A 21,317-nucleotide genomic window follows, 5' to 3' on the forward strand; every position below is an offset into this window, starting at 1 on the left:
TGTTAGGCGACGCCTTATGTTAAGAATGCATCGCCAAATAGATGAACAGGTGAAGCATTCTTCAACAAATGCGTCGCCTATTCTTTTTTTTTTTTTTAATTTTTTTGTTTAAATATTTAAGAACAGGCGACGCATTCTTCAACAAATGTGTCGCCTATTTTTTTTTTTTTCAATTTTTTTGTTTAAATATTTAAAAAAGTAAATAAAATCAAAATAGGACCGTAACAAGAATTGAACCCAGGACCTCCTACACTGACAGGACCCGCCCCGGAACTCTCACAGGACCTCCTGAGTGATCCCGCCTAGTGAAGTCCTACTGGACAATCCCTAGAAAATATACAATGGAACCTCACCTTAAAACGTAGATAATCAAACACTAGTATTAACATTAATACCTCAATATATATATATATATATATATAAATAAATCCACAACCGGCCTACTGTACTACAGGCCATAATAACACACATGAATACTATGGTTTCTACTGAGTTCCATAATTAAAATCAGAGCATTCTAAGAGTGTCGACAAAGTCTATGAGTACAAATAAGTAATAAATAAGTCCAGAAGATAACAATAGGTGAAGAAAAGATAAATACGGCTACTGTAGTGGAAGGAAATAAGAGATAAGCTGTGCGCGAGGTAGACTGCTATTAGCCGCCTGGGCCTAGGGGAACGAATTTAAAACAATAAAACGTGAGATAAAGAATCTCAGTGAATGGCATAGTATAATAGAAAAATAATGATTTACTTCTGAAAAATCTTTCTCTCAAGACCTCTCGTTCCACTCTTTTGACAAGTTTCCCGTTTAAAATCATTTCACCAAAACCCAAACTTGTACCCTAATTAATATCATAAAACCTGATGCTCAAAAATATGAATGAACGATCATTGTAATATTATGAAATGTCTTAAAACATCATTTCATACGAAAATAAGAAATACCACAGTAAAATATATTCACCATAAACCAATTTTAAGCACATAAAATTATAAAATATTTGATCGTACTTAAAATTATATGATTTTCAATCTGGTTTCTCAAACCAAATAGTTTCCAAAATGATTTAAAATCTCAATTTAATTACCAAGATATTTAAATACCACAAGTCCATTTATGGGCCCATTAAAATTGAAAATCAGTTAAAATATTATCAAAAGTCATATAAAATGATAACACATACATGTGAAGCAAATATTTATAGACGCATAAAACAACATTCCAATCAAATGATATATATGTAAAATATTTAAACCACATATATACTATACTATATACCCAAATCATTTAAAAATAATATAACCATTCACAGTACTATATATGCTCATGCCTGCTCCTCTACAGGATTTCCTCCAGGCTCAACTCGAGTGCCTGTAATATAATAAAATATTTTTCAGGCTTGAAACAACTAAACCAGAGACACTTGTATAATCTAAATGTCTCAAAATAATTTACAGTACTACAAAATTGCATAAATTGGATACCGGACAGTCCAATTATACCGCGTGTCCTTAGGACCCGGTACCCAAAATTGGGGATTTTCACCCGAAGCCTAATATTTCAAAATTGAACCCCCAATTAGGTCCTAATATTATCCAATTTCACTAATTTAACTTCAATTCTAACCAATTTAACCAAAATCATCCAAACACAATCCCAATTTCTCCGAAACTTAACCAAATAACTCCAAAAATAGGAAAATTATCAAATGACCTCCAAAATTCACAAATTATATGTCAACGGAAAGCCCAAGAGACAAGAAGTTCACCAGTGGTCTTACCTTGGTCCGGTGACTCCTCCGGTGACCAAAAAATTGATGTAAAGGTTCAGCCGAACTTGAACTTGAGAGATCTCTCAAATGGTGGGGATTTTGGGCAATCTAACCATGGAAATGAACTCAGAGGGGTCAAAATGGTGGGATAGAGGTATGGATACAGTTGGGTTGGCCGGAAAACACAAGAAAAGAGGAGAGAGAAAATTTTCGGCCGTCGGGCTTCTCCGTCCCCTGCTCCTCTCTGGCCAGCGCGTGTAGCAAGGTAGTGGCCAGAGATGGGTCAAACGGCGTAAACCCGGTTGGAGGTAAAAACGGTCGGTTCGGGTCGGTGGGTCTGGGGTGTTTTTCTCGGTTTTGGAGAGGAAATGGGTATTTTTTGGGCTTTTCTTCCTGTTTGGCACATTTACAGAAGCTTATATAGAGCCTAAATCACTAACAGACAAAACTTGGGGACTGATTTGGATACTTATATAAAACTTATGTTTAAAACTTCTCAGGACCATAACTTTTTATCCATAACTCGGAATTTGGCGTGCCGCCAGTCTGTGAACTCATATCGACGAGATCTATACAATGGTACCTCAGTCAAACCAAAAATATTGGCTATTGAAAAAGTCAACTTGAACCCATATATTATTCACTTGGTCAAACTTAGTCAATTTGGTCAAACTTGTTTAATCATGTATATTTTTTGGTACAGGGTGTTACATACACTATCAAGAAATCATCACACCACCAGGCCAAATGACTTGTATGTACTAATACAACAAAACTAGCTAATATCGTGTTAGGAGACGCATTATTTTAACAATGGTCGCCAAATAGATGAACAGGTGACGCATTCTGTGACAAATGCGTTGCCTTTTTTTTTTTTTTTTCTATTTTTTTGTTTAAACATTTAAAAAAAAAAATCAAAATAGGATCATAACATGAACTGAACCTAGGACCTCCTATACTCTCAAGAAATCACCACATCACCAGGCCAAATCACTTGGTTGTAATAATACAACAAGAACTAGCTAGTATAGTTTTAAGCGACGTAGTCTTTTAAAAAAGAGTTGCTAAATAGACTAAAAGGCGATGCATTTGTAAACAACTGTGTCGCCATTTCACCCAATCAATTTTTAATTTTTTTTTTCAGTTTGAAAGTTATTTTTAGTAATTTTTTAGTTTTGCAAATATGTTTTTTTTTTTTTTAATTTGTAGATGACCAATCAACAAATTAGTTAAAGATTAAAAAAAGAAAATGGAATAGGCGGCGTGTTTTAATGGAATTGCGTCGCCCGTTTCTTCAATTATTTTTTATTTTTTTTTATAAAAAAAAGCAATTTAATAGATTTTCAATTCTTAAAAACAAGTAAACTATCAATGACCACAAACACATGAAAGTTAAGCTCATTTAACATACTTATCTAGATAAATTAGTCAATAAATGCTTGTTGAATTAGAATTCTATATTCGGTACCCTATCTCAAATTAGGTCTTGAGATATTTTGTGCCTCGTCTATACACATATATGTATAACTGAGAAGAGCTATTTTCTATTTTTAGATCAATAGAATTTATGTTCATTGGATTGCTACATGAATATATTTGTAGATGAACTATTAAAAAATTATTTAAAGATTATAAAGAAAATATAAAAAAATGAAACAGGTGATGCTTTTCGACCATAATACGTCGCTTGATCCCAAAATTCAAGAACAGACGACCCTTCTTGAAGAGAATACGTCGCTTGTTCTCTCAATTAAAAAAAACAAAAATTTTGAAATATATGCAAATTTTATAAAGAATAAAGGTGTACTTGAAAAACAGAAAAATAAACAGCAATCTTCAATATTTTGCTTCTCATTTTTAAGAAATATTTGCAGTTTTTATTTGTAGTTGAAAAATAAAAAATTAATCAAAGAAAAAAAATGCAATTAGGAGAAAAGGCACGTTCTTGCCATTCTTTGAAAACTTTTGGCGCGTTTTAAAATTTTTACGCGCTCGTTTGAATCCATTTTTTCTTTTTTAAACTATATTAAGTACACTACCTAATCGATATTAGATTTGGAAGCAATCTAAAAGAGACTTGAAGAGTGAGATATTTTAGGTTTCATTTTTCATTTGCCTACGTTGTCGTCGGCCGAGAAGCTGGATTTCTCTATGTCATCTTCGTGATTTTTTGGTTTTCGTCTTTCTTTGTCTCCATCGTTTAGGTGAGTTTCTTTTTTCTTGACATGAGGTGGGTTGTTTTTTTTTTTTTTTTTTTTTTTCATTTTAACTGCAGCGTAGGTTCATTGGGTTTTATTAATCTTGCTTTTGTAGAAATTATGTTTGTGATATTGCTTGACATTATTTTGCTAAGTTCAACAAGTATTTTATGTTGAAGATCAACTTGATTCAAGATTGTCTATTGTTTTAACTTCACCACAACATCGTACTTTTGTTGAAGAAGATGTTCTTGGATATACAAAGATGGCTAACAATCTATTTGTCATATAGTTGCGAAGTATCAATGAAAATGATAATGAGGATGAATGTGAGAGGGACTATGTTTATAATGACTGTGAGGGGAGAAATGTGCCTCGTCAAATCTTAAGAACAATGGTAATATTCTTTAAATTCTCATTTACTAAATTACAAATTTAATAATAATTAATATTTTATTTATTTTGCATAAGTTCTAATAGCTTTTTTAATGTTTCCATATGCAATATGAGGATGTAATATCGTCAACAAGAAGATGTCAACTTCCATCTCAATGAATATGCATTCATGGAAGTTTAATTAATATTAAATTTGTTATGAAAAATACAATAACTTACAAATTATGTAACAATATGTCAATGAGATGATATTTAATTTATTTCATAATTAATTTGTTATGACAAAATATTTATTTAAAATTTTTGTATTCTATTTATTTTGGATGAAGCTAGTTTTCGTTTTTGTGCATTTTAATTATTTTTATATTTTTACTATTTTAATCACTTTTCACAAAATTTAAAAAAAAGAAAGAAGGGATGGTGCATTAACAAATAATGCGTCGCTAAAAGTGTCGATGCATCGTTAAATAGGCGACTCTATTAATGCGTCGCTAAATAGAAAATTCTACTAATGCGTTACTAAATAGTCAACTCTATTAATGCGTCGCTAAATAGTCACTTTATTAATGCGTCACTAAATAGGCGACTCTACTAATGCATCGCTAAATAGTCAACTCTATTAATGCGTCGCTAAAAGTCAATATGTGTCACTAAAATGTAACAACCCGTCCCCAAGTACACCGAAAATTTTTCAAATTTGACCTAGGTTGATCTGGTGTGACTGTCGTTGATCGAGAAGGGATCAAATGTTGACTTTTTGCTCCTGATGAAATTTCACATTGACCAAGGTACCGTTAAAAAGTTCACATTGTTACGAGTTCATAGACTAGTAGCATGTTAAAAACAGAGTTATGGTTTGAAAGTTATGAGTAAAACAATTTGAGGTCCAAATTGTCCAAGGAATGTCGTAATTGACTTTTTGTTCATGCAAAGTTGAGCTTTGACTCATGCATGGTTGTGAAGTACTTGTCGATATGAGTTTATAGACTAGTGGCACGTTTAAATTGGACATCTGGTTAAAAAGTTATAGACCTGTAAAATTTTTAAATACAGTATTATTTTAATATTATTTTTAAATATGTGAACAGTATGCCACAGATGACTTATTAAAGGGTGCCATGTGTTACAATGGTGAGATGCCACATGTCAACCATGATTAAATATCTATTATTTTATTATTATTTTATACAATAATATTATTTTAATATTATTTTATATAATTGTTAATCTATTTTCTTTTTTCTTTTTCTTTTTCTTTTCTTCTCCGCACGTGAAAGAGGGGGGGGGGGGGGGGGGGCACGGGACCTTCTTCTTCTTCCTCCTTTCTCCTCTCCCTCGGGTCCATCGGCTTTCATCATTTCCGGCCACCCACTGCTCAGACGCGCCGGCCATAGGCATAGCTCAGTCGCCGGCGAGCTTGGCTGCCAAATTTGGTCGCCGGTCAGGTGGCGACGCGCCCAGATTGGGTGGTGGAAAAGGCGGTAGCCGTCTCTCTCTCTCCGGCCGAATCCGCCGTGTTCCGGTGCATCCAAGCTGCACCGACCACACCACCTGGTAGCCCATCATGTGAGCTTTATCGAAGTGTGCTCTGGTCGCCGGGGAAGTCATTGACGCATCGGGAAACAGCCATGGAAGTCGGCGGAAGCATCCCATCCGGTCACTGGATTCCCGCCGTTTCCGACTGTATTCTCGGTCCCTTTCCCTTAATTTGGATCCTCTGAAACTAATGGTGACCTTCGTTTGCTCCAATTCGAGCTCCTTCATGGCATACAAAGGAGGGGCAAGTTGGCAACGGCTTCCGATGAAAATTTCGATCACCTCCGGTAGATTCAAGTCAATCGAAGGTTAGAATTGTATTCTCCGTATCTTTAGCTTCACATTGATATCTTGTTTGTAAATTATGGATGTGTATTTGAGAGGTTGTTATTTTTGATTAAATTATTAAATTAAATATGAAAAATGGAGATTTAAATTAAATTGTATATTATATATATATATGTGTGTGTGTGTTTTCTGTATACATGTGTATGGGAATATTGGCAAATACACGTATTATATATATATATATATATATATATGTATATATACATGTGCGGTAATGTATATAAATACATGGTGATATGTGAATATGTATTGAGATGTGTGAGTGGATATATATATATATGTATAAATATGTATTGTTGAAGCCTTTGATTATGCATATCAAAATGTATTTATACATATGTATCTGGATATTTCGCTTGTTAAATTGTTTGTTAAAGGTTAGAATTGTATTCTCCGTATCTTTAGCTTCACATTGATATCTTGTTTGTAAATTATGGATGTGTATTTGAGAGGTTGTTATTTTTGATTAAATTATTAAATTAAATATGAAAAATGGAGATTTAAATTAAATTGTATATTATATATATATATGTGTGTGTGTGTGTTTTCTGTATACATGTGTATGGGAATATTGGCAAATACACGTATTATATATATATATATATATATATGTATGTATATATACATGTGCGGTAATGTATATAAATACATGGTGATATGTGAATATGTATTGAGATGTGTGAGTGGATATATATATATATATATGTATAAATATGTATTGTTGAAACCTTTGATTATGCATATCAAAATGTATTTATACATATGTATCTGGATATTTCGCTTGTTAAATTGTTTGTTAAAGGTTTTACCGTGTATATATATATTTAAATGTGTGAAAATGTATATATATATATATGTGAATATATACGTAGATATCTATGGATGACTTATAATAAACTGTATTGCTATATCTTTAATACATTTCTGTATATTTACTTGTATGTGAAATTGTATGTGGCCTTGATGACAATTTTGGTATAAATTGAATTGAAGGTTTGAGAAAAAATAAAATAAAATAAAATAAAATAATAATAATAATTATATTAAATTATTGTGATCAAGAATATCCGTATATTTGATTATTTATTATTTATTATTATTGTTTATGTATTTGATAAAAGCATATGAATTGGATTATATTTTATCTAAATTTAATATTTTATAATGTTATGAAATTTATAGTTTTTTTTTTAAGATGCATCCATACACGTATCGGTGTTCTGTACTGTATATGTGATTATGATAAGCGCGCAAGTTGTAATGTCTCCCATGAGTTGCCATCGGACCGAGGGCAGGCAAGTTTAATATTGGTCTTAAACCGTCTCCCTCCATGGCCGGGATGACGGTTTAAGCAGCAGCGTTGTCGGGACGCCGAAGCGGCCGTATGCAAGTTTCTCTCTTTAACCTCCTGTCAGTCGGTGCTCGGGACACTGGATACCTTCAGGCACCACTGGTATATAGTATGGTGCATCAAGTATTTTTTATATGTTCGTACGTATATTTGTATGTTATATTATTTGATATTATATTATGTATACCGCACCATACGGAGGCGGTGAACCAATGTAGTCCATGTAGAGCTAGCCTCATAATCATGTTGCCTACGAGTCCAGGAGATCAGACGGCCAATATAGGCAACCACCCTAGTTTGTATTGGTAGTAATGTGCTGGCAACAACTGGAATCATAGATTACGTAGCATGTTAGAAGGTATCGTACATATCTCCATTACGAATGTGCATATTTCATTTTATGCTATGGATTTTAAGATATGATTTTATGTATTTATGTTATGTTATCTATTTGTGATTTAATTTCTTACTAATATTCTTAATCGATGTTATTATATTCTTATTACTATTAATTGTATTTAACTATTTATTTAATCATTATTGTCATTGTTATCGTGATTGTTATTATTATTTATAATGATTATTTTTATTGTAATTCCAATTTCTATTATTATCATTATTATAATTATAGTTGTTATTATTGTTATTATCAATGGTATTTATTAACAAAACTATTATTAAGTATTATCTCAGTTGCTATTCTTAGTTATTGAGATTTTAGTAAATAATATTGATTATTATTTTTATTTTTATTTTTAATAACACTATTATGAGATCTTTAATATTAACTTTGTTATTATTTTTATTATTATTACTATCATATGGTACCTTCGGATAAGTATCACAGCCTACGGGCAAGAAAGATAGCCATCGGGCAAGTATAATAGTCTTTGGACAAGTGATAGCCTTTGGGTAGGTGAGATAACCCTCAGGCAAGTTATATTAATATATGTATGGGAATATAATAACCCTCAAGCAAGTTACATCAATACCATCATCATTAAAACGTTTGTTATAGTTTTTTTTTATTGTTAATGTGATGTTGTTTTACCTTTCTTTCTATGTTACGCATTGGTATATTTGTAAAATGATATTTAAAGTGTATTTGACATGTGTAGCACTAAGTGGGTGGTGTGGGCGGATGAGAATCTATGATGGTATATTTTAATTGGTTATTTACTAAATTAATTCCATTATATGTCTTTTATATAATTTGTTAACGAAGTGCTGCCAGTTGTGTAACTTAAATTGTAGTAATGTAGTTGGAATAAGGTGGTGTATATAGAAGTGTATTTTCAGTGTAGGAAAATTGTGGTAAGTCCAACCCTTAGAGGAGGTTCTGCCGGATTTTCCATTGGAGGGTCCGGTAGAGTTTCCTTGGGATCAGGGCTTGTCCAGGGTTCCGGTGAGGAATTTTTGGACAGGTCCTGATATAAAAACTCAAAGATAAGCGACTCTCATACTGCGTCGCTTGTTGTCTTATAGATTTAGCGACATGATGTTAGACGACACCGTGCGATACGTCGTTATTTATTTTGTGTGACACATTTCTTGCGTCATTTATCAACGCGAGTCTAGTAGTGCATAGAGAACATTTAGTACGTTTCGTTGATTAAGAATAATATTATTCTGATATTCCACAAACAACAGAAAATATCATGTCATAAAGAAAAAGAGATTATAGTTTTGCTAACCACTAAAGCATGAAAAGAATAACATTATTCTGGTATTCCTTTAAAAAATATATGATCAATGTAAAAAAACAATAACAACATATATTTTTCAGTTTTCAGCATCTATTTTTTTCAAATACTAAAATATGAACAATATTATCCCGACATGACAAAAATTTAGACTTTTTCTTTTTCCAAGTTAAGGGTTATGAGGTTTTAATATGCGGAAAAATTGAGAGCAAATAGGATTGCTAAATCGTTATTGAAGAGAAAAAAAAAATACATCACTTTGTTCTAGCTTCTCTGATTATACATACAGAGGAGCAAGTAGTTGTTTCACAAACAACTGCATCATTATGTATAACTAAACTAGGCTTTTAGAAACAAACCCAACCAGCTGAGCTCGCAAGCATTTCAATAAGATTCAACTGAATATGATGACCAGGCAAGGCTTAGTTGTTGATCTAGATATGATGACACCATAACTCTCACAAGGGTACTAAAACGAAATTAAATCTACTAATTATCATCAATATATATACACTGTAGAAAGACAATAGTCATTCTCTTATTATTTTACCTTTACAATGAATAGAACAAAAAAATAAATTAATATATCTATCATGCACTTCTTCCTATTGTTCCATTTGCTATATAATTAATACAAAAATTTTACACAGATCTTGACCATAGGATCAATTTAATTGATATTATTACATTCAAGTCATTGGAAAACCTCATTTTAGATTCTCCGTTTTAATAATAGGGCAAGATTTAAATCTATTAGACATCATTGCTCATATCAGTTACCGCTCCTCAATTATTTGATTCTTTCAAATAAATAAAAAAAGAATAAATAAATAAAAGAGAGAGAAGCAGCTATCGTTTAGGAATGTAGTTGAGCAGTGAAAATTAATATAGACAACATATATGCCGTATCTAGTAGTCATGTATCTAATGTAGAACTAAAAAGTGCATTAAAAAGCAGTCTGGCTTTAAGTCTCAATCATCTTCCTATTTTATTACTTTAAATTTTCAAAATAAGCATTGCTGCTCTGTTGAAAAAAAAAAAAAAAAATCCCTTGTCATTTTCCTTTAATGTGACACTTGATGGTAGGCGAAGAGGCTGACTTCGTCTCTACATGTCTCCTATATTCTTCAAAGTCCTGCTCATCATAAACCAAAATCACAATCCAAGATTTACCTCTGGTCGACTTGTCCACCGTCCTAAGCGAAGATGTGCTAGTCTTTGCTTTTTTTCCTTTTTTTTGGAATTGTACTCGACTTTGCTACTTAATTTCACCGTTATTGTTATTTAAAATATCAATACGTGGTTTGCGATCCAATTTTTCATTACTATCTATTTTATTTTATAGTAAATGCGAGATTTAGATGTTATATGATATAAATTACTTCAGTCATAGGGTTAATATAACAACTAGTGTAGGCAGATGCAAGAGATATTTAAAGGTTATTTGGTGTCCAATCTAACATTGTCTGTATATGGAATAAAGGATGGTTCAAATGTAATAATAGTTACTCTAATAATGTTAAAAATTTTTTTGAGTAATTAATTTTATGGTTCAAAAGAATTCTGAAATTAAACGTGCTTAAGCAAGAGTAGTTCAAAGATGGATGACCTTTTAGGAAGCGCGAGGATAGTCCAAGAATAAGTAATCTCCTGGAAAGCTCTGAACAAAAAATCTCATATTGAATATAATAATTAAATTGGAGATAATATCGATAGTCACTCCTAGTGGAGGTGAGATATTACAAATAGTATCAGAATATTGGGCTCTAATAGGATGGATTATGACAATCAATATGGGCAAACGCAAGAGGTACTAAAAGATTATTTAGTATCTAATCTTACATTATTCGAATATGAAATATGGAATAGTTCAAAAATAATAATAGTCACCTTTAGAATGCTGAGGTTTTTTTAGAACGAACGAAAATAGTTTAAAAATGGATGATTTCTAAGTAATATTATGCCTCATAGTATAAAGATGGATGATCTTCTAATAAATGGGTGACCTCCTTAGAAGATTCACCATTAGAAATGGGGTGTTACAGTTGGTGTGTATATATATATCTATACACACACACAAACACGTGTATATATATATATATATATATCTAGTTTGCAATAGTAGACTTTATTATTAACTATTATTATTTTTATATACATCTACCGCAAATTAATCATGTCTATTTAACGAATATTGCCCTTCTTCTGGCTCTGGTTAATTTGACGAACAAAATCTCCTACCAGCTTATCTTTAACTCCGTTGTACTACAAATTGTTTTGCTTGTTTAATAAAAACATGTGCAATAATAAATTTCATTTTGGCAATTAGTATTTTTTAAATTTAATATTAACATAAACTCATAAGTAATAAATGTCAATATCAATAACAAATTTTAATTTTTGCACTCCCAGAGTAAGTGTTAAAAAATAGCAATATCGAATTATAAATCTTATTAAGTAGAGTTGAAGTTCATCTTTTACCAACAATAAACAAAATAATGTCAGCAAAGTTAAAAATCAGTAAAGTGGAAGTCAACGAAAGGCATTACTGTGAAAAAATTGGAACCTCCAGCTTGGAGGTCTCGAGGATTCAGTTGACAGTTGTTGGCCGATTCAAGTGGTACGATTGTTGTGTTTAGAACGTCGTGAGACAGTTCGGTTCATATCGGCCATTGGTGTTAAAAGGAGAATTGTGAGGAGCCAACGAAAGATCTGATTCTGATTCAATAACAAACTAAGCGCAGCTGATATGAGACTATGGCTAGGCGATCATTAGAAAAACATAATTAAGATTTTACCATCGGTAGCTTTAGAGTTTACATCCCTCCCTGGCTGGATACAGTTTCCTTTTTATTTCTCCTTTGTAGCCATTACGATGGTAGCATGCCAGTCACATCATCTCGCCCCGGTTGCATTGAAGAGCACCTATGCACTATTTCCGGTTCTTTGCTAAGGAAGATAGAGTTGTGATGGGGCCGAGCCGTGAGCACGGCGGGAACGGGCTTCCTAAAACCAATCCTGGGCTGGGGTCAGCGCTGGCTATGCTTTTCCGAAATTCTCTTCTTCTCCACACTACAAACAGCCATCCGTAGCATCATAAGCAGGACCTCCCTTCTGAGGCAATAAAATGGTACGGTACATAAGAGTTTGGTCTTATCTCAACGTGGTCGCCTTGTCATTTCCAATGGATCCATCATGTCACATTTTCCCAAAATCACGTGTATGCTTTCAAATGAAGAGTTTTTTAGTTTCCAATTATTTGGATTTTATTTGAATCTCAACTTGAATAGTTCATTATATAGGGAAGTATAAAATCCATGTTTATGGTGTTTTAACTGTGAACTATTAATTTAGACAAAAAAAAGAAAAAAAAAAGAAAAAAAAAGAAAAAAAAGAAAAAAAAGAAAAAGAAACTGTGAATTATTAATTGTTGTATCATGGGAGTCAGGCACCAAACATAGGAGAAGGACAGAAATTCGTCTTTAGGACATTACTTATTTACGGGCCACGGCTCAATCGCATCATTATTTATTTATCTGTGTACACCATTACATTTTGCATTCTATATATTTATGAACCTGTGTATTTTAATTATTATTATTACTAGAATTTGGAATTGTATTTTAAGTAGTTTTATCATCACATTAAATTTACAAACAATTATTTATTTATTATAATTATAGTAGTCATTAGCATAAATTATTTATGTGTTGTGTGAATAAAAAAAAAAAAACAATTATCATTATGCTTGCTAATAGCTCCTGAAGATATTAATTTATGTTGATAACCACTTCAATTATAATAAATAAATTCACCTTTTGTGTAAGTTTTGACAAAATAGAAAATTATATAGGAAAATATGTAAGGCATGGGATAGCTCATTACTCAATCACAAAACGATTCCAACAGTTTGCTTAAATTTGTCATATGTCAAAAAAAGAGTGAATTTCTTTGCACTTTCTGGTAGAGTAAAAATCTTAAAGAAGCTGTAATATCTTTTGGTTACTATCGGTCGGCACCTTACAGTATGTGTATGTGTGTGTGTTTTTAAATTATTTTTTTATTTTTTAATTAAAAAAAAAAAAGAAAAAGCAGAAAATTTCTTTTGTACATTGTTCTTTCTTTTTTCTTTTTTTCCTTCTTTTGGCTATGTTTCTTTTTGGCTTTGTTTGCCTTTTAGTTTTCTTCTCTTATGGTATCTTGGCTTCATTTATAAAGTGCATCACTAGTTCTTAGATTGGTCTACATTTGTAATGGCCTCTTGTTTTTTTCTCAAGTACACATACAAATGAAAGAGATGAAGCCCATTTCTAGAAACATCGAATCTCATGCATATAGACATATGTCTTTAACACCCATTGGTCATTAGATTGGTGCTAAATGCTAATTGGTATAGATAAGTATTAGTTAAGATGCCGAGAATATACATTACAAATCAATGCGTGAAGACACTAATTAGGTAACAAATGCACCTTTGCATGTAATGAGAAAATGATTAAGCTTTGAATAATGTAATTATTTAATACAATTGCATCAATAATAATGAAAAATCAATTTACTTAATTGTTTTATAAAAAAATAGATGAATAATAATTAAAATCATTTTGTAGTTTGATAAAAATATATTCAAATAAAAGTTCGTAGTATAGTATGATCCTATTCTACAACATTATACAATAATCATAAAGTACAACACACTACAGTCTATTCTTAAACATACAGATGCCCGAAAAGTATTCGTGAAGATGGTTGTTGGACAACGAAAGATTCATTGACCAATATTTTAGATAATTATCCAAGCAAGATTCATTACAATAAATTATTAAATTTTATTTATAAACCACTTAAATCTATACCTGGCAATTCGGGTTGGTGGGTCGTGTTCGTGTCAACCCGTTTAATAATCGGGTAAAAAATGCCTAACCCGAACATGACCCATTTATTAATCGTGTCAGGTACCTAAAACACTAACCCGACCTGTTTATAAACAGGTCAACACGACACGACCCGTTTAACACGATTATTTTAACGGGTCGTGTTGACCTATTAACCCGTTAACCTGAAACTGACCTATTAACCCGAAAACTAACCTATTAACCCGTTAACCCGAAAATTAACCTATTAACCCGAAATTTTTTTTATTTTTATGTTTTTGTTTTATTAAATATGTATTTTTTGTTTTTAAAAAATTAGTAATAGAAAATTATTTTTATAAAATTTTTAATTTATAATATTTTTTAGTTATTAAATATTATATTAGTGATAAAATATTAATTTAAAATTAAATTTAAATGGGTTGTAATAGGTATATAATCGTGTTAAACAGGTCAACCCGAAAATGACACGATTAATAAATGGGTCGTAACGGGTCAATTTCGAGTTAAACAGGTCAACCCGAAAATGACACGATTAATAATCGTGTTAAACGGGTTGACCCGATTATGACCCGAACCCATTTATAATAAACCCAAACCCATTTATTTCGTGTCGTTTTCGAGTCGTGTCGCCGTGTCATGATCCAAATTGCCAGGTCTACTTAAATCAAATCAAAACAAAAATTCTCCTTGAAAGAGAGAAGCCAAAAAAACATATCTCACAATCAAAAAAAATTTTAGACTAACTTCTAATACGTAACATTGAAGTCAAAGAACATTAAGTACGTTTTGTATACTTTTCAAAGATTTTCACAGCAGTATGCAAAATTTATTATTTTAAAAAGGCATTAAAATAATTCTATATTAGTATATAAAAGCCAAATTGTTAAAGGACAACCTAACTTTTGTTTGAAAAAAAAAACACACACACACACAGAGACAAAACAAATCCTCCTTGAAATCGAGAAGTCAAAAAAACTTATCTCATTAACTAAAAACAAAAAAATTTTGGACCGACTCCTAAGAAGTAAAAATGAAATCAAAGAGCATTAGGTGTTCTGTATATTTTTCAAAGATCTTCATAGCAATCTGCAAAATTTATTATTGTAAAAAGATACTAAAGTAATTTTATATTAGTATATGAAAGCCAAATTTGTAAAACACAACCTAACTTTTGCTTTAAAAAAACACGCACACACACACACACACACACACACACATACACAAAATAAATCCTCCTTGAAAGCGAGAAGTCATTAAAAATATATATATATATATATATATATCTCTTTATCTAAAAAAACAAAAAAAACTTTAGACCAACTCCTAAGAAGAAACACTGAAATCAAAGAGTATTAGGTGTTTTGTATATTTTTCAAAGATTTTCATAGCAATGTGCAAAATTTATTATTTTAAAAAGGAATTAAAATAAATCTATATTAGTGCATAGAAGCAAAATTGGCAAAACACAGCCCCATTTTTTGTTTCCAACAAAAAAAAAATAAAAAATAAAAAATAAAGGGCCGCCTCCTAACCCTTTATTTTTAAAGTTTTATGGTGTTAGAAAAGGTTACATTTTCTTTACTTATTTTGCTGCCCCTTCATGTCACTCTAGCTTTTAGCCTTACATCTCCTTTTTTTTTTTTTTTTAATTTCTATTTACAAAAAGGATTCAAGCCTGCTTGGATGTCATTCTAGCTTTTAGCCTTATATCTCCATGTTTTTTTCATTTATATTTACAAAAAGATTCAATCCTTCTTAGTGTTAATCCATGGCGTGACATGGATATTATAATTAATTCAACCAAAAAGATACTCCATAGATTTTATTTCATTTAAATTTCTATGCTTATTGTATTAAAGAGAGAATTCATATTTAAGACCGTGGTTCAGGCGTTTCGTGTTGGGTCCTACCATGATTTCCTGCTTATTTATATGCATCTTGTATATCGGTATTTTATTTTTTAATATCTTGCATTTCATTGGTTCAATCATTTTTACCAAAAAGAAAAAAAGTTGGTTCAATCATTGAGGGATGGAAAACGCAGAGAAGCAATGGAAGAAAAGGCAAAAAGAAAAAATTAAAGGTGAGGAATTGGTTACGACAACGTCAATTATTCTGCACATAATTTATAAAAGACAACCTGAATCGGTCCCTTGAGATTAAGAACTGCTCAGCTGTTTTTCCATTTAAGGGGAAAAGAAAAATTAGCACTCCGGGAGTACCCTTCCTTTTCTGGACCCAATAATAAAAAGATCTCCTGATAGTATCCGTTAATGATAGCAAATAAAAACTTAGAATATTTATATGCCGCAAAGTTTCTGAGCACACACATACACAGAATAGGCAACATCTTGATTTTAGTTTTTTGAGTGGTGGGGGCAACTCAATGAACTCATCAAATAATGTTTAGGTTAATTATTTAATATTGTTTATCAACCATGACAGTTTAAAAATCAAACATTTTAAAGACATATCATGCATTTTTTTGTTTTATTTTATTTTTTCATATTTATCATTATATTGATATTAAGTATACAAATTTAGTGCATTAGGTTTTAAAGTTTTGTACAAATTTCATCTTTTTAATTCGACCAAAGAACAATGTATCTAATTAAAAATAATTTATTTTATGACGAATTTTCAATTCTTTTATGTTTCATTAATGAGAACATATAATTACTCGTATGTATGGTAATTTCAAGTATAAGAAACAATAAAAGTATATGTAATTTTTATATAGCACTTTTCTATACTTAAATATTTTATAATAATAGAGTTACTAATTTCTTTCATGCTAAATAAGTAAATATAATGGAATGATGCGTCACTTCCCTGTTTATTTTCATTTTATTTTTAGTTCTCCGTCAAACTCATCTTTGTTTTCTAACACGTTAGCAGCACTCCTAATTGTTTTGTGTAACATTCATGTATCTTGTATGTTTCTAAATGTACCAAATTTTTTTTTTCTTTTTTTGGTTGCTAATTTCTAAAAGGTTAATTTACTGAAAGGAGTAAAAGTACATCATAAAAATATTTTAATTTGCGATTAAAAAAAACTATTAATATAAAATAAAGAGAGAGAGAGAGAGAGAGAGAGAGAGAGAGATGATTTTCCCCAACAAATGTTAAAATTTACTTAATTAAAGAGATATGGTTATCATATGTTAATATATTGTCATCTAGACAATTCAAGGTAGCGCACTTAACTAAAGTGAGTCATTTTTACGGTACAAATATGACATTTGATGCAGACCAAATTATTAAGTTCCATTGTCCTCTTGTTCCATTCTCAAACGCTTTCTCTTGAAACTCCCAAAAAAAGGGAAAAAAAAAAAAAAAATCTATGAAACCCAGCGAAGTTTGAACCATGGTTTTGGCAGAATCAGAGATCGCTACTACACCTCACGTAGCGGTGGTCTCAAGCCCAGGGATGGGACACATCATTCCTCTGTTCGAGTTCGCAAGATGCCTCGTCACTCTTCATGGTCTCCATGTAAGCTTCCTCAACATCACCACCGAAGCTTCCACCGCTCAGATGCAGCTCCTCCATTCTCCGAACCTTCCGTCCGGCCTTGATGTGGTCGATCTCCCTCTCGTCGACTTATCCACACTCGTAAGCAAAGATGCACTGGTCTTGACCCGTCTATCTATTAACGTAGAACAAAGTTTCGGTTGCCTGAAGTCTGTCCTCCTCAACTTGGGTAAGCTTAATGCTCTTGTCATTGATCTGTTTTGCACCCAGGCTTTCGACGTTTGCAAAGAGCTTTCAATTCCAGTCTACTCCTTCTGCACGACGTCTGCTGCTTTTCTTGCTTTCTCGCTTTATATCCCTACCATGGACCGCGAGATAGAGGGAGAGTATGTGGATCTTCCAGAACCGGTTCGGTTACCGGGTTGCTCTCGCGTACGGATCGAAGACCTTCTCGACCAAGTTCGGGATCGGAAAAATGACGAGTACAAATGGTACAAGTACCACGTCAGCAGGTTGCCCAAGGCAGCTGGGATTTTAGTCAACACGTGGGAGGATCTAGAACCTATTGCGCTTGGAGCCATCAGGGAAAACCCCGTCTATACAGAAATACCGACGCCCCAGATTTACCCGGTTGGACCGTTGATTAAAGATATCGAGCCGTTGACGGCATCGGACGTTGACTGTTTAGCGTGGCTGGATAAGCAACCGACAGACTCGGTCATATTCATCGCGCTCGGTAGCGGCGGGACGTTGTCAACTCAGCAACTCACCGAGTTTGCGTGGGGTTTAGAACTGAGTGGACAGCGGTTCATTTGGGTCGTCCGATTGCCATCTGATATAGCTTGTGACATGGCTTCGTTCTTTTGCGCGGGTGATGGCGAAGCAATTAATGACGGGAGGGAAATGGAATATTTGCCAGAGGGATTCTTGGAAAGGACCAAAGAGGTGGGTCTCGTTGTATCGTCTTGGGCCCCACAGGTGGCGGTGCTAAGCCACCCATCGACCGGCGCGTTTGTATCGCACTGCGGATGGAACTCATCGCTGGAAAGCGTCAGGTGCGGAGTCCCGATGATCGGTTGGCCGCTTTACGCGGAGCAGCGAATGAACGCCACGATGCTGATGGAGGATGTGGGAGTGCTTACGAAGCCGGTGGTGGAACCGGGACAGAAAACGATCGGACGGCTAGAGATTGAGAGGTTGATGAGGACGGCCATCGAAGGAGAGGAAGGAAAAGCGTGTAGACGGAAGGCTAAAGAATTAAAAGAAAGCGCAGGGAAAACCTTGAGTATCGGTGGTGCTTCTTACGAATCACTATCTCATCTGGCCAAACAATGGAAAGCTTATTAGCAGTACTATTTGATAATATAATAAAGGGAATGTGCACGTACCGTTTGGTTGGTACTATTTGATAATATTTATGTTGTGTTTGTCGGCATGTATACGAGAAGTGGTTGTTGTGTTTTACGAATTTTATGCGTATTAATTTTTCAAAATCAATAAATTGAAAATAAGGTATGCATGCACAGTAATATATATATATATATATATATTAGCAAAAATAATATTATTCTGGCATTCCATAAAAACTTTAAATTGCAATTCATAAAAAACATATAGTTTGGTTAATTTTATTTTTTTTTTTGGTGAATATGGTTTGGTTAATTACAAAAATAGGATAGGAGTAATATTATTACTGGTATCCGTTACAAAATTTAAAAATATTATTACTTCATAAAAAAAGACATATCCTTTTAATCAGGTTTCACAGGAAATTAAAAGAAAAAACAGAACAGTATATACTTTTCAGTTCTAATTATATACTCTCTTTTTTTTTTTTTAATATTAAATATGAACAATTTTGTGCCCATATGCCATAAATTCATCCCTTCTTTTTCTTGTCGATTCTTTTGTCTACCCCACGCGAATGATCGAGTCGATTCTTTCTTTTTACTCTTATTGATAGTCACGTCGATTCTTTCTTTTTACTCTTATTGATAGTCACGCGTTTTCAATTCGTCTTCTTTTGCCTGGAAAGTTTAGGCCATATCTGGACCTTTGATTTTAGAAGGGAAAAGGAAAATCGTGATAGATTTTAGTTTTCTATGTTTGGTTAAGAAAAAATGCAGCGAGGAGAAAAAGATGAGAGGCAATGTAGAGGGAAAATTGTATTAAACTAGGATTTTCACTTTTGATACAAACCTAGGACGATTTGCTCCTAAACCCGTATTATATTAGTCCGGATCTCAATTAAGTTCAAGTTCTAATGGAATGAACCTCAACCCCTAACCAACCTGTGGTTAGAAATCTTGGAATAATGTAGACGCCACAATAAGGGATGGAAAACCTATTGATAAGTTAAGCTAAAACAACCAATTCTCTAATGGTGTTTTAAGTGTTCTCAAAGAATAAAGAGATAATTAATCTCACAAGTATTTTCTTAATCAAATCAAAGTTGTCTTCTTATTGAAAAATAAGCCTCTAAATAGGCTACAAAATCACGAAATAAAACCCTAAAAACAAAGGAAAAACCGGCCATACAAAGTAGTTTCCTATGGTGGCCGAAATTCTCACTCCTTTCCTAATCTAATTAGGAATTAATTAATTTACAATGAAAACAATAAAATAATAACTTTTCTAAACTTATTGTTCCAGAAAATAAAGAAATAAAAACTAAAAAGTAATGGTAATTTCCTAAAACAAAAAGTAGAATCAAATTAGGAAACTATAATACTAGCTTTTTGACTAAGTTGATTTTGATCAATCTTTGACCAAATTGAGCTCCAAATCAGCTTCAATATGCTTTGTAGGATGCCAAGTAAGCTGAATATGAAGTCCCACACGTTGTCCGTGCTTGGAAGAGGAAGAAAAAGCCAACTCAGCAAAATACAGTAAAACCAGCACAAAATATAGTAAAAAAGAGGCCAAATTTGAAGTTGTCCGTACAACCCCTTTTTGAATGCCTTTGAAGCTGACTTGACTTAATTCCATATCCTCTTAGACATATTTATTGAATCCATAAAGAGTTGGAACCATTTCATGCTTCCTGTTGTCCATATTTGCACCAAAACTGCTATCCGGGTCTTTATCGGCTTCCACCACTTGGATGCTTAAAATAGGCTTTATATCTTCAAGTATGGACAGGCTTTGTTGAGATTGATTACCCCCTGTCTAAATGCTCCCAGGTTGTCCTTAAATCTCTTAATTTGAGCTCTTGTGATTGGCCTAGTCTTCATCCGTATCGGATCAACACCCCAGCGGGTTATCGGGTGAGCGAACTCGGGAGGAATCACATCAACTTTCCTCCCAAATCGCGTAGAAAACTAGAATTCCTTCAGCAATAACTATTGGGCTTGCACTTCCCTTGTCGACACGGCACAGGCTGTATGATTATCTTATGGAATACTTCTCTTCTCAAATACAGTCTTACAGCTGTCAATCAAGAGTAATATGGTGAAATTAATTTGTCATATATGACGTTTGAGGTCATTAATAAAGATAATCACATATTTTCTCGTCATTGCCATGCTTCTCTATTTAATGGGTATTTGAAAAGTAGATAGGTTGTTTCTGTGGTCTTCTTTGTTTTTGTCTTTAAGCTTTATTTTTACTGCGTTTGGTAGTGTAGTTTTTCTTTCTTAAGGCAAAAAAAAGAGGAGTAGTC

General features: G+C 32.6%; 1 protein-coding gene across 2 annotated transcripts; it reads left to right on the top strand.

The window, feature by feature from the left end:
- Positions 1-17,355: 17,355 nt before the first annotated feature.
- LOC107420196 (anthocyanidin 3-O-glucosyltransferase 5-like) lies at positions 17,356-19,124 on the top strand. Of its 2 annotated transcripts, XM_048476541.2 has the most exons (2): positions 17,356-17,797; positions 17,927-19,124. In XM_048476541.2, exons 1-2 carry the CDS (start codon positions 17,552-17,554, stop codon positions 19,001-19,003), a joined length of 1,323 nt encoding a protein of 440 aa, XP_048332498.2. In that variant the 5' UTR covers positions 17,356-17,551; the 3' UTR covers positions 19,004-19,124. The 2 variants fall into 2 exon arrangements, with proteins under 2 accessions (XP_048332498.2, XP_048332497.2); XM_048476540.2 differs by having other exon boundaries at positions 17,357-19,124.
- Positions 19,125-21,317: the final 2,193 nt, after the last annotated feature.

This window comes from Ziziphus jujuba, chromosome 5 (assembly GCF_031755915.1).
Source record: "Ziziphus jujuba cultivar Dongzao chromosome 5, ASM3175591v1".
Classification (NCBI taxonomy): Eukaryota; Viridiplantae; Streptophyta; class Magnoliopsida; order Rosales; family Rhamnaceae; genus Ziziphus; species Ziziphus jujuba.